A 15,210-nucleotide genomic window follows, 5' to 3' on the forward strand; every position below is an offset into this window, starting at 1 on the left:
GATTTGGAAATAGTCTTTGCAAGAGGAATTACACTAAGGTGACATGATCATAAACTCAATTTCGATCCTACATCCAGTGGCTAGTATATAAGATGAAGAAGCAGATTTGGTCACAGAATCACAGAGAAAAGAGTCACGTGACAACTAAGGCTAAGACTGGAGTGACAACTTCGTAAGTCAGGGACTGCCAACAAGCGCTGGGATCTTCTGGGAGTTAGGAAGAAGCAGTGGTGGCCATTTCTCTAGAACCTTTGGAGGGAGCATGGCTCTGACTGTACCTTCAGTTTTCACCTTTCTCCTCCAGAACTCAAGTGGCAGTTTATAAACACAGCTTACAAAACTGAGAGTCAAAACCCGGTGAAAGCAAACCTGGGTGATCAGCTCTGACTTGCATGAAAGGCACTTAGAAATGAAAGAAATGAGACTACGGGAGGCAACTGAACAGCAGCATCATATAACCCTGACGTTTCCATTTCTAGCAACTCACTGTGCGCACATGAAAGTCCTAGAATCCAGCCAAGACCAAGATGTTTCTCTCTGAGCATCATACTGGACTCTGTGGACAAGCACTGGGGGTGTCACTTCTGTGGAAGTGAGACTGAGCCACAAAACCAAGTGCAGTTGAGCATCTCTCCTGTGTCTGCTTGTACAAGCTTCCAGTAGAGCTACTTCCAGGAGGGAGGAATTAGGGGAGGAAAGTGGGAAGGGAATGAAAGAAAGGAAGAAAGAAACACTGTTTCAGGGCGCTCTGGGTCTGAGTGACTGTGGTTTCAGGTTTCAGCCCAATCTCCCCACTTCCCATCCTCTCGTGGGCATTTAGCAAACCCATTTGGATGATCTGGTTAAGGCTCAGATTCTCTGGCGTTTGCTCTTTTGGTCAATCTTAGTGAAAGTTTAGACTATTGTTTGAGGGTTTTAGACAGAGGGTAGGCATAATTCCTGTTGCTTCTTTCTATTCCTGTGCATTTGCTGACTGAAACACTTTCAAGTGGGGGGCACTAGTCATGCGCCATGACAATGCAACACAGCATCAGGCAGCTCCTTCCACACTGGGGACGAACAGTGCAGCTGAGTTGGGGTGTTTATCTTTGCAGCAAAATCTTTAGGGCTTCCCAGCAAGTCTTGGATTTGAGCCTTCTTCCTCCTGAGCTGCATGGGCTGTGCAGAGATGATCTCCAGGAATTCTCAAAGAGTTGCTGACGGCTGAGTTAGCTTCACTTTTATTTCTTCACACCAAGATTGGGATTTTAAAAGGAGGGTGCAGATGGGTCAGAGATTCCTTTGCAAGGCCACTTTGGTATTTGTATTATAGTTCTTTGGTAGATTCAGATTCCATAAAATTTCATTGACTGAACTTTGAACCCAATGTCATTGTCATTGACCAAATGAGGTATATGGAGTGCTTGATGAATTTAGACCAATAATTACTGAATTCACTGTTCCCATGCCAAGGCTGATAAACAGCTTTTGGCCAAGAATAAGTACTGTACCTACACCAAATTTCCATTTAATGTGAACCTAATTAGCCAGGGACCTCAAGCACACTCTTATTTGTTAGGAAACAAGCCTATGGGGAGGGGATTATTTTAAGAAAGTATAACATTGCGTTATCTATCAATTTTTAAAAGCCATTGGGGCATCGATGCCATTTTATTTCTGTCTCTTCCAACGTTCAAATCTGCATAGTCATAATTGATGAACAAAATCATCACCTGGAGGCACCTCGGGGAAAGGTTTAATTCTGTTTGGTAGGCAATGCTTTATGAGGCAGGCAGGAAATTGGAACACTGCATTTTTAGAAAAGAAAAAATGTCAACAAGGACTGCAGAAAAAGTAAGCATTTTTCTGGTTAAGTGTCCATTAAACAAAAATCCACCCTTCCAGAAGATATCTTCCCTTGGATAGCCCATCTGTTGGCCCTTTTCGAGGTGGTCAGTGGGAATCTAATGACAGCCGCTCCACCACGCCCTTGGGTGCTGCTCTCCAGGGACTGGCTGCATGATACCATTATAGCAAAGACCTGCTATTTCTAGAAATTTCCTAAAGAAATACCAAAGGACAAAGTCTAAAATGTTCAATGACGTTAATGTTAGAACAAAAGAAAGCATATACCCTGAAGACAGGATCTTTTTAGGATTCATCTGTAGGAAAGGACAAGAATATAAACTCCTCTTGTTGGGATTGTTTTCTGAATACATTGGGCAGACGGGAACCAATGTTCTCCATTATTTAATTCCACAACAACAACAAGACGAAGATTGCTTACTGGGAGCTACTGGTTGTTGATGGATATGCAGGCTGAGACTGGGACAACTGTAGAAAGTGCAGGTTTCCAGGTATCTCCCTTCCTTATGACAGCTCTTGGAGTCCGGCTCTCTCTCTTTGCAGGAGAAGCACATGTGAGGCCCAAGGCCCAATCTGACTGGAATGACTCTGTTCCCAGATCTACCCAGAACTCCCCTTCCCCCGTTGGCATTTTCCTTTCCTTCTAGTCCCTGGGTACATTCTGCTAACCTAGGCCATCAGTCCTGTTCTTTTTGCTACTTTAAGGCATTATTTGAAATAACCTCCCCAGATTTTCTAACCACAGAGAACCACTGTCCTTCAGCACCAGAGCAGGCTGTTCTAGATATTCCCTTTCTCTAGTCGAAATCCTCACCTCCCCAGTAATTAATTGCTCAACAACTACATGGATGTGCATGGATACAGTTTGAAATTTTGCAGAATGAAATTTCTATACCATTTACCCAACTCTTTCAAACCAAGTTGTCTCTAAACAATTCTTTATACTTGAAAGTAGTGGCAACCACTCTATTTCAGACAAATCTAGAACATTTCCAAAAAACCTAGGACAGCAGTGCTCCAAGTTATTTAAGGCTCAGCTGTCTAGTTAGCACTTGAAGAAGACAGGGTATAACCACTTTATATATAATCCATCATAAAAGTTTATTATTCAATAAACACTCTTGTCATTCAATAAATACTTTTTGTAATGAATTGTTGAACGGGTTACATATTGAGTATTATGGGACATTGTACCAGAGAGAAAAACATAACTTTGCCCTTCATGGCACTCAGCATGTGATGGTGATGGAGCAGGCAGAGCAAGGTAAGTGGACAAGCATGGTCAGAGTACATAAATGGAGAGTGCACTCACTGTGTCCTAAGGACGGCTCAAGATGGACTTTGTGACTTGCAGATTTGTTTTTGTTTTGTTTTGTTTTGTTTTGTTTGTGTTTTGAAACAGATTCTTGAAGTCATGGCATAGCCAAGGATGACTCTGAACTTCCAATCTTCCTGCCTCTGACTCCCAAGTGCTGGTATTACAGGCAAGGTTCACCGTACTCAGTTGCATTGTAGGTTTATTGGTGAGGAATCAATCAGTCTGGACATTTCTACTTTATACACAAGGAATTCTAGACTCTAGAAGGCTATGAAAGCTGCCCTAAATCACACAGCTGATAAGAGGTAAAGTAAAAACCCAACCCAGTCAATTTAGGAGTAGATTTTTAAACTGCTAATTCCCTTATGTGGTATTGAACATGGAAAAGAGAATATGGCTTGGGAAGAGAGTGTAAATAAATGTTTAGGAGGGTTGAGAGAGTTACAGGGAGGGAAGGGGGGCAGTGAAGTATAAGGAATTTGAGTCAGGCTGTTTGAGCGGCTGGAGAATCAACTGTCCCCTCTGCTGAGCTGGGATGTTCAAGCTAAGGAAGAGGCTGCTGAGAGAGTGTGAAGGAGATGGTGACCACAGCTAGAAGAACCCTGTCATGTAATGTGTACAAGTCGATGTCCTGACAGGTATGTAAGGCTATGCTACTTATGGGAGAGACCTTGGCTAGAGTGATAGGGTCAGCTGCAACCGCAGTGATGCTTTGAATTTTCTACTTGATTCTTAGAGAACTTAGTAGGAGACAGGAGAGCTGTTTGGCAAATGCTTTGCTTCTATTCTTTAAGCTTGACATTTCGTAATCATTCACACCTATGCTTGGAGCTTAGGATAATTACCACAGGATACACAAAGAGTGGAGATATAGATATAGATGCCGGGGATAGATCTAGATACAGATAGATAGACAAATATAGATGATAAAAAATAACTGAGGAAAGGAACTTCAAAGGTGAGAAAGAAACGATGGCTGACTACAGGCAACTATTATCTCACATCTGGCACAGTAGTTAGTGCTCGATGTACGTGCTCTACCTCCTTTCACCAAGTTAGGATTTGAGTCTCAGAAAATGTGTGATCATGGTGTGACTACAGGGTTCAGTTCAAGTCCCAACTGCCTTTAGACTCTTTCCAAAGATACTCAACACTCGAGGAGATCGACTGGAACCTATTTTAGGGTTGTAAATGGCATTGCCGGTTGGATTCCTATACTTGGAAGACATGAGATGAGGGAGATGTGGATTAGATAACCTGGAATCACAGTAGGTAGGGGTGAAGGTTGGGGTGGGTCCCGGCATCCTGGCTGTGGGTGGGCAGACCAGGTGCATCTTGCTGAGCTGTGCATCCTTTGCCCATGTAAACCTTTCCGCACATCCCAAGCTATCCCCCAAAGCTGTGATCTGATTAGTTTGCATTTGATTTCTTTGCTGCCTAATGAACTGCCTGTGTAGTTCTAGCTGTGATGTCATTAGCATCTCATTGCCTTGGGCACCAACTCAGGAGAGAGATTTTTAAGCAGTCCTCAGAATCCTACAGGAATTGTACCAATTTACCTCATAACAAGCAATTCACCTTTGTGACCTGTCAATTCACACAAGCAGAGCAGAACCTGCATGAGAATGGGTTGGTCACTTTCATCAACTTAATGTTGTCCCTGAATTTAGGTGGGTCAATATGTACATGCCTAAGGCCATGGGCACATATACAGTGAGATTCTGAGCATTAAGGATGCCAATATTCTCATACCATGATATTCTATTGGGGAAACTCATCCACTGTGTGCTGGAGGATACAGATTTAGCCTAAAGCAAATGGCACTTATTTATAGCAAACTGTATTTGCAAAATGCTTTGCAGTTTTAGGGTTGTTAACTACATTTCAGGTTGAATATCCCTCTGCTTGTAAGAAAGCTAAGTGTCACAGCTAAACATGTGGACCTTCCTGGGAGCAGGTGGTGAGGGGCCACACAGGTACGATTTGTCAAAGATTTACCAATCAGCATCTTCCAAGACCTTAATTGTAGATTGTGCCTTTTGCTCAAATACTGTGTGTTTACTGAAACATATATTTCTTTTCCTAAGAAGCATTACAGTGCTTCAGATTCCAGGAGTGTCTCTACCTAGGTGCCAGAGGATAGAGAGAATTGCCAATACAATACAATTACAATTGCCAATTGTAATAGGAGCAGCCAATAGAAACAGGAGACCACTGGGCCATAAGAAATAACGTGGCTTTCCCTCTTCTCACCTTTCTACCAACCAAGAGCAGAGTCTCCTGAAGAGTTTAGGATCTGAACTATTCATACACTTGCAGTCAATGGTGGCACTCTCTTTGGGGTAAGGGAGATTTATGTGGGCTTTCACCAATGGACTCCATCATTTTAAGGAGTATTTCCCAATTGTATCTTTAACTGCACATAGAAAATGCATTTTCTCTTTGAAAAATCTCTCTCACACACATGTCTATTCTTGGCTGGAGACTGGATAGATGGCTTTTGGGAACTCACTGTTCATTGCCTCTGTATAAATCCAGCCCTCTCTCTAGACAGCTCCATCACATGTGAGCATGGGGGCAGCAAGATACATGGGTCTTGACTTCCAGCGGGGACCTTGTATGTGGACCTGATTTGAGGGGGGGAAGATGGAGAATAAGGTCCTGAATTTAAGAAAGCAAAAACAAAAACAAACAAAACGAGAGCATTTGAGGGCATCTCTCCTCTTTTCCTACATCCTTGTCTCAGCCATCCTCTGTAATCTCCAATCCTGCCAAGTACGGAGAGTGGATAGGTATTGACAGGGATTCACTGCGTCTTGATTTTAATTGGCATTGCCAGAAGACAGCAGCAAGGGGAGCAGCCCCTCATGTTTATAGCAATTACGAGCTTTAATGATGGCGAGCTGGAGGGCAGGGAAGTTAACTCCTTAACAGGGCACACGCATTACAGTGCCCCCTGGTGGTTATTTTGGTACAATTCCTCTAGATAGTGACCTAGGAAAGTTTGCTTAAAGGGGAAAAGAAATGTCTTGGTATATTACTTCCCTGTTTAAGTAACTTCTACTCAAAATTAAGGATATTTGGGGAAGTTTCTTTTTAAATTTTCTCTTGTGAGTTTTCTTTCAATTATCCTGTCATTGTCGCCTGTTTCTCCTTAAGCTATAAGTTATATAATTTGTAATCGTTTTGCTTCTTAGTTTTTTTATTGTGTGTTAGGAAAAAGGAGCTATAAAATTGTCGAGATACCTACACCATACTTAGGGTTCTGAAATTTTATTTTCCGTGGTGCAGTCCTACAGTGCAGAAGGTAATCATTTTAGATCCGTTACCGCCATCTAGTGGTAGATTTCCAAGCATACAAAAGGATTCTCAACAAAGGACAGTTGTGGCTTGCTATGGAAATGCCTCTTATGATAATGTGATTAAAAGCCACAGATGAAAAGGCTTTCAGCCTCATAAAGACTTTTCACAGACATCAGATTCTGCCCAAAGATCCTACTCCACCTCCATTGACTTTGACCTGGTCATTCTCCAGTCTGAAGAAGACAGGGGGTCAGATCTTGACTAGTCTGTGGTCCTTCAAATACTCCTAGTCATCCCTTCTCAGCCTAAGACAAAGTGCAGAACCATGACTGAGCTTCAGAAGCCGCACTATGTATAAAGGTGAGCCTGGGGGTGAAGTGATTTGGGGTTGGTTAGTCCTAGCTCTGGTTGATGTCATCGTCCTTGACTTTTGCTGTGTGTGCAGTTGTCCAGTTCTACAATCCAGGAGGTACTGGAGCTTAATCCTGGTTCTATGATTAAATAAAATGCAAATGTTAAATAGACTGTTGCCCATAGTTGCTGAGCATGTCCTTTGCCTTCACACACAGGAGGACTCCTGGGTCAAGAGTGGTGGGTAAAAGTGTCTCATCCACGCAATGATGTAATTCATTTGTGAACCAACAGCATTGGGAACCCCACCATGTCGCCACATGGGCCCATGTTACACAGCAGATCAGAGAGGGAATGGAGGAGCTGCCTACACCCCAGAAGGGAGAACATTTGTTTTTCTAAGTCAGTGAGTCATATCTCCAAATCACCTCCTGGAACCATTTTGCAAAGCTTTTCAGCCAGTTCACTGTGTGTCCCATCAAGTTTACAACATTCTTAATGCATCCACAGGAGACCAGAATATTGTATGTGTCCCTACCATCTCCAAAGGCACAGCAGTCTCTCCAAAATTATTTCATGCTTGGGACACCAACTTCCAGAAATAGCTTAAGAAAACTGGAGGGTTCTGTCCACATCCTCCTCTACAGATAATGAGTTAAATGGGTAATAATGAGGACTGAAGGAAGAAAGGACACATGGGGCTTTTGGTGGGGGGGGGACAAACAATTATTCTCTATTAGGCATTTCTCATGTTTGTCCCCAAAAATAGATCAAGAGTTTGTGTAGCTAACCTCTATGCGGCAAACAACAGTGAAAATCTTTTTGAAAAAGCCAAACTTCCCTCTGCATGCTCAACACATGAGCTAATTAGACAGCTGAGAAATGCTAATTTTGCTCTATGACCTAAATACCTTGGATTGAGATATTATTGGGTTCAAATACAAAAATCTCACAAAGGTATTTGTGACCTTGATGATATTGTCCTTCCCCGATATGTAGAAATGGGTATAATGGTAGGCTCTCTGTAATAGTAAAAAGAGACCTTGAATCAACCCCAGTGTCATAGGAGGACTCCATAAATCTCAGTTGGAATTATAACTGGTGATAGGTGCTTTGTGTATGTTAGAAACTATATGTGTGTTTTCAAAACATTTTGTCATTCGTTCATTTAACAACGCTAGAGGTAGGTGGTAGGAAGAAGCCAAGGCATAGAACATTCACTGTTGCTGTCATCTGAATTCTTGGCAATGGACATACCACAGACACATCCCTCTGAGTGAATCAGTGGAGCCAACTATTCTCAGAAAAGAAACAACCCATTCTCATACGTGAAAGGCCATTTCCAACTCTGCATGTCACTGGGAAGATGTGGGCCCCCAATTAAGTGGAACAACAAAAATCACAATTTTACTCCCTCGGTGGCACTCTTTAACTTCTCAGTGTTAGACCTCAGAATTCGGGAGCCATCGAGTCACAGCAGTCCTTGCTCTCTGGCCTCCCTCACTGTTTCTTTTTCCTTTGTGTCTGGCAGGCAACTCTCCATCTGATGAGTCGGAGGAGCGGGAAAGAGATCCCAAGGTGCTGACATTCCCAGAATACATCGCTAGCCTGTCAGACTCTGGCACCAAGCGTATGGCAGCTGGAGTCCGAATGGAGTGCCAGAGCAAGGGACGATGTCCCTCATCTTGTCCTTTGTGTCACGTGACGTCCAGCCCTGAAACCCCTGCTGAGCCAGTTCTGCTTGAAGTGACAAGAGCATCCCCCATCTATGAACTGGTGACCAATAATCAGACCCAGAGGGTAAGAGGACTGAGATACTTGGCTCCAGAAGGTACCAAAAACAGAGAACTTGCTCCACACTGCATTCGAGGGCGGAGAATCTTTTTGTTCAGCTAAGAGCAGCACCTAGTGTGTTTAGATTTGCATGTTTGTATATTAAGTCGCATCAAATCAATGCCTTTCATAATACCCACAGCAATGTGATTCAGAAAGCACAACTGAGCACTTGTAGAGTCTGTGCAAAGAAGACTGGAAGGAGATAGGTAGAGAGTCACGTGGTTTGCAATCACCAAAGTCATTGTCATACCCTTTCCAAAGGGGGCATGGTTGTAAGGAGGACAATCGTCTCTATCTCCCACTTGAGAGATGGGCTGGCTCCCCATGTAACACGAATGTTAAATAGTCTTTAAATAAAAAACCCAGTACCAGCTATTGGGGTGAAAGCTAAAAGATCAGAGGAGCAGAGCAAGCCACAGCCACTACCTCTTACCTCACTGATACCTCAGCCTGAAAGACCTCAGCCAATAGGCCTCTAGCCCAGTGAGCTTCCTCAGCCAAAAAGGCTTTAGTTCCCATCTCTTCACACCTTATATACCTTTCTCTGCCCAATACATTACTTACTTCCTAGTGCTGGGGTTAATGGCATGTGTGCTTCCCACATACTGGGATTAAAGGTGTGTGTCACCACTGTCTGGCTCTGGTTTCTCCCTTAGACTGAGTCAATCGCATATAGTTCAGGGTGGCTTTGAACTCGCAGAGATCCAGACAGGGTAGGAGGAGCATAGACAGAGACAGCTCATTCTCTAGTCCCCTTGCCTCCTCCAATGTACAGAATAGAGTAAGCAAACCCCCCCACACAAAGACAGCGGCCATTCCAAACTTGAACTAGAGAAGCTCCAAGTGTGAGGTTCCTGGGCGTATCTGCAAGGCAGCTGGGAGAGAGCTCCAGCAGTGAACGGCTTGCCTGACTGCGAGGGATGCCCGTCCAGGTGGGGTGATAATTGCTTCCTTTTCTCTCTTTGAAGAGACACCTGGTGTGCTGCAGTTGGTTTCTTAGGTGTTGCTCAGACCCACAGGAGGGATTTTGCATGTGTGTTTCTCTCATCTACCCACCTCTTCCGTAGATATTTCAACGAGTGTTAGAAAATATAGGTTTTTTTTTTTCATGGGAACAAAAAGACAAATGGTTCCTCCTGGCCTACAGATTCATCCTGAATCTGAAAGAAATGGTTATGGGATTGTGGCAAGGGGGTTGGGAGAGAGGGACTTGAAGAAAGAAGGGATGGCTTGGTTCACGGGACACCCAAAGGTGTGCTGATGTCACCGGACACCCAAAGGTGTGCTGATGTCACTGGACACCAAAGGTGTGCTGGTGTCACTAGATACCAAAGGTGTGCTGGTGTTAACACAGCGGCTGCCCTACCCTTGTCCACCTAACATAGTACTCCCTCAGGGTGCTGTGGCTGATGACCAAACACTTCCTGTGTCATCTGTCTGGGTACAGTGGGGTCTGGGCTCAGCAGGGGCGTCCTATGAATCGGGTGCACAAAGCTACAGAAGAGAAAAGAGCTCAGTGGGAGACAAAGGACTTGGGGGCTATCAGCGAAAACCAGGATGCCTCAGGAAGTTCAACTTCAGTTGCCCCATTTTCCCTGTACCAGGTTTCACAGAGGGGTGGGAAGACACTGTCCAGCCGCCCTGTGTTAAACACTTTAGTTTCTAAATGCTGACAAGCTAGTCTAAGATGGAGTTTTCTCACTATCAGCAGAGTCTCCTCTTTTCTTCATGTGACACATTGTACCTTTGTCGCCCCCTCTGTAACTCTTGTTTTTCCTCCTAATTTTCACTTTCCGCCAGAGAATATAGACAGGGGAGATGTTGGACAGGGGCTCAGCATGACGTCGGTGACCCTGTGTCGGTTTTCACCTTCCCCTCCAATGTGTGGGTTCATTTTCTATCGATCCTCTTTGTTTATTGTTCTTTTGTTGGACTAGATAGCCTTGAATGCCATACTTCAATGAAACCCTTGATTATGATAAACAAATACATTAAACTATTTAAACAACCCAGCAAACTTTAGGTCATTACTTTATATCTCAAATCCATACTACTTATGTCCCCATCTTATTAAATGGCACCAGTGTCTGGGTCATCCTCTGAATCTTTTCCATCATCAAGAGCAACAGTTATATCCTGTATCTGTTCTCTTATCTGGAACCACTGTCACACTCTAACTCTTGACTGTTATATCAATATCAAACAATTTATTGCAGCCATTTTTTTGTTGGTCCTTTTATTAAAACACCTGAAATTACTGTACAATATGGACTTCTGGCCATATTGCATTAAGGTAACTTAACAGTTCTTCAGATTGAGTACAATTTAGAGTTCTTAGCACATCGTTACAAAGTAGCTCATGATCCAATCTGTCTTCTCTTAAATGGTTAGGTTTTTAGTAGTATATATCAAAATTTAACTTTCGTGACTCCTCAAACATAGTACATTTTCTTTCATGAATTCAGTCTTTCAGACTCCCAAGTCTCTGTACCAAGAATGTACTCAGTCCCATATAGGTCACTGGAAAACTCCTGCTATCATGCCATGGTTCAGATCAAACACCACTAGCTCTCAAGGTCCCCTCCTTTGTATTCCTGGGCCAACTCAGAGTCCTTCATGGAACCCCCACTGTATGTGTACACATCTTAAAGTATGCATTTCCTGTGGTCATAGTTGTTGTTTGGTTATTTACTTCACTCTAGACTGTGCTTTCTCTTCTACAGAATGCCTGGGTTGGTGCATAGTTGATGCTTTGCTAAATAAAGAAATGAATGGATGGATAAATGAACGGAATATTTTGTTGATAAACCTGAATTGAAAATGCACATTTTTCTTCTTTAATAAAAACAACAGCCGGCATTGGATTTTTTTCTAGACTCTATTAAATATATTAACAAGTATGGATTCCCCAGGAAGTGCATGGAATGGCAAATTGCAGGTATTTAGAAAAGTGGGATTTCCATTTCTCTGCCTTTTCAAGGAAGCTCAAGGGGTTTCATTTTGAGTCTTCTTTCTACTGTATGTTAGTCAGCTTTCATCACTGTGACAAAATATTGGATATGCTCTACTTAAAAGAAAGGAATATCTTTCAGTTCTTCAGATTTTAGTTCACAGTTGCCCAGCTCTGTTGCTAAGGGCCTGTGGTGAGGTAGAGCATGATAGTATGGGTGCGTGGCATAGGAACCTTCTCACCTCATGGCAGCTGGAAAGCAAAGAGAATTCAAGAAGACTACTCTAAGACTAATATATAACTTTCCAAAGCAAGTCCTGGTGACCTAAGTCTTCCTTCTAGAGCTTACTTGCTGATGCCATTAAGTTATGTATCAACCAGTATATTAATATGGATGAAATCAGTGTCTTCTTCACTTCTCAGTGGTATCAACACCTTGGACTAAGCCTCCAGGACAGGACATTTCATATCCAAACCACAACATACCCTCATCCAATCTATTGCAGTTAGATGTAGCCCAGGATTTGGAGAGTAGGAACTCTCGCGGAATGATGTGGATCAAAGGTGGAGAGTTAAAACTTTTGAAGAAATGACATTTCAAATAATTATATCATGTGTACCTTGCCATACTTTCTATATTAAAAATCTGATCATGTTCCATGTTTAAAACATTATACTGGTTTATCACTGTTCTTGAGATAGAACCTTTCCTTATAGACCATCTGTAACCAAGTCCTATCTCCCTGGCACTTGCAAAGGACTTCTTTGCCTTAACTGTGTCTCTCATAGACAGATTGGTATTTCTAGTTGGTTTTAGACGTCCAGTATCAGCAAGGGTCCAGTCTTCTTAATGCTAGATTTTCTACTTATACTACTACAATTTTGTGACCAGATAACTTTAAAAAATAAAATCATTGATATGTATAAATACAATTTCATGTGTCTCACTGTGGCATTTCCATACGAGCTTGCATTGTATGTAATTACATTCAGCCTCCATGCTGCCTCCTTTCCCTCCCTCCCTCCCCCAGTCCCTTTGCCCCTTTCCCTTCACTTAACATTTCCTCTTGTGTTTTCAGGTCATTTCTCTCGGCCTTTCCATGTATGAGAGAAGCCGTACACCTGTGTCTTCATCTCGTTTATTTCACGTCACATGTTCTCCTCCAGTTCCATCCACTTCCCCCCAAATGAAGGATTCCACTTGTTTGCAGCTGCCTGCTGCTCTGTGCATCCGTGGGGTCCCACCTTTTCATTCAGATCCCTCAACACAATTGTGGAATTCGGATATTTACATGAGTCCAGTTTGCTTGTTTATTAGCTGGCTGCAGCATTTATGCAGACCAGGGCCATATGTCTCTTCTTCTGCGTCATTGCATCCTTCATGTTTAGCACAGGAAATGGCCCCTTGTAGATGGTTATCAAACAGTTGTTGACTGAAGACACCGTCAAACAGAAGGCACAGCTTTGCTTTTATTCTGTCTATCTCAAAGAGTTTGTTTTCCTAGTTTTCAAATGTTCACCCTTTGATTTGAATTTCAGTCGGAAAAGCATAAAGTGAGTGACTTGCTGGTGGATTCAATGTTAATTAAGCATACACATTGGGAGGAGCCTGGGATGTCCAGTGAGCCATGCCAAGCTCAGTCCCTGGCACTGCCTCATTCATTACCCATGACCCTGAGCGAGTACCTAACTATCCCTCCCAGAGTCCTTCACTGTAATTCATTTACCCAAGAGTTAGTATCCAAAGGGGTCTTATTAATTAGAAACTATACACCTCATAATTATGATTGGGAATCAGTTCTTGCTTCTTAAAGACTCTCAGTCTGGAGAGGAAGTCAGTTGACCCTTGTTCCAGCTCATAACCTTAAGGAACCAATGCTAAACTCAGAAAGAATGAGAAGTAGATAACTGACTCTTTGTATAGATATTTGTGGAGTCATAGCCTTTTCTTTCTCCCCTTCCTTTCTTCTCCTCTCCATCCATTTCCTTTCCCAACATCCTTCTTGTGCTTGTGATTTTTTTAGTCTGATTTTTTAGTCTACAGTGTAGGCTCCTCCTCTCCTCCCCATAACTTACCAGTGTAGACAAGAGGCACTGGATCAGAGATAAGAAAATCATAAGAAAGCCGAGACTGAAGCTGTGGAGTGCCTCCCAGATGCAGCTCTGAGCTCAGCTGACCTGGAAATGTCACCCTTGGATTATCTGAGTTGAGGGAGCAAGAACCCTCTGAGAGGCCATCTCAGGGTCTGCTCTCTCTCCAGAGAATTGCCCCTGTCATAAGTGCTGTTGCCGCTTTGGTCTGATTTTAACTTTTTTTTTTTGGTTTATTTTGTTGTTGTTGTTGTTTATTCCACAGCAAACATCTCCATGAACTTACTCTATGTGAAGAAATATGCAAGACTGTAGTTTTTATGAGGTTCTACGTAAGACTCAACCCTGTCATTCAAAAACAATAATGCGTATCAGGTGTGAAGCATATATCATGTCACTTGGCATAGATTGTTTCATGTAATTGTCACAACATCCCTATTAGGAAAGTGATGTTTTTATCAGCGAGGAAACTGAGTTTATGTAACTTGTCCAAGGTCACAGACAATGATTGACAAAGCTGAGGTTCTCAGCCACAGAAGATGGATGTAGACTCAGAATTTAGCCTTTGTATTACACAGCTTCTCCTATTCATAGCCTAAGGAAGATACTTAATGCCTAACTACAGCCCAGAGCAGAAACACATACATATTCAAAGTGGATCACAAAGCATGCTGAGGGACCATGAAGGACTAGAGCAGGATGAACAGGGCAGGTATGGATGCACAGAGAGGTATTTGAAGAAGGGCAAAGCACCTCTGAGTAGAGGGAAGTGTAGCAAAGACAGGCCACCCAGAGATGTGTGGTAAGATGTCACTGTTACTAGAGCCCTCAGTATGAGGTGTGATAGAGTGCAATGAGGGGGAGGTAGAGGGTGGAAACTGACTTTCTTTCAAAGTGAAAGCTATCTATCTATCTATCTATCTATCTATCTATCTATCTATCTATCTATCTATCTATCTATCTATCTATCTTGAGACAGGATTTCTAGCCAGGACAGGCCTCAAACTCGTATCTAACTGACCTCTAACTTCTGATCCTCCTGCCTCCAAGCGCTGGGATTATAGGCATGTGTCACCACATTTGGTTTATAAGTTGACAACTCTTAACTATATAGAGTTGAACTGTTACACTAATGAGAGAGGGACACCCCAGGTGTTCTACAGGGCTGTGATTTTCCTAGATTCCATCTTCTGTGACACAGTTTCAGATTAAAGAATGGTGACATTATGTTGATACAGCCTTTTTTCTGAAAGAGATCTAAGATCACATAGAACCTTGATGCTAGCTAGGTCTCTTGCTAATGGCCAGCCAGCCATGGTTCCCCAATACTTACCCTTTGCTTTTTCGTTCAGCTCTTACAGGAAGCCACCATGAGCTCTCTCTGGTGTTCGGGGACTGGAGATGTCATCGAGGACTGGTGTCGATGTGACTCTACTGCTTTTGGAGCTGATGGACTCCCTACCTGTGCGCCCCTCCCTCAGCCTGTGTATGGTTCCTTTCCATGCCCCTCTCCTGC

The 15,210-nt window shown here is 42.9% G+C and overlaps 1 protein-coding gene across 2 annotated transcripts in view; it reads left to right on the forward strand.

Moving 5' to 3' along the window:
* Window positions 1–15,210, forward strand: part of Astn1 (astrotactin 1) — a 340,652-nt gene that overhangs the window by 297,749 nt on the left and 27,693 nt on the right. For both annotated transcript variants that reach the window (XM_042258386.2, XM_042258385.2), the window contains exons 17-18: window positions 8,349–8,617; window positions 15,047–15,180. In XM_042258386.2, the coding sequence (XP_042114320.1) occupies window positions 8,349–8,617; window positions 15,047–15,180 (403 nt within the window). The remainder of the gene's footprint in view (window positions 1–8,348; window positions 8,618–15,046; window positions 15,181–15,210) is intronic.

This window comes from Peromyscus maniculatus, chromosome 11 (genome assembly GCF_049852395.1).
Source record: "Peromyscus maniculatus bairdii isolate BWxNUB_F1_BW_parent chromosome 11, HU_Pman_BW_mat_3.1, whole genome shotgun sequence".
In the NCBI taxonomy this organism is placed as follows: domain Eukaryota; kingdom Metazoa; phylum Chordata; class Mammalia; order Rodentia; family Cricetidae; genus Peromyscus; species Peromyscus maniculatus.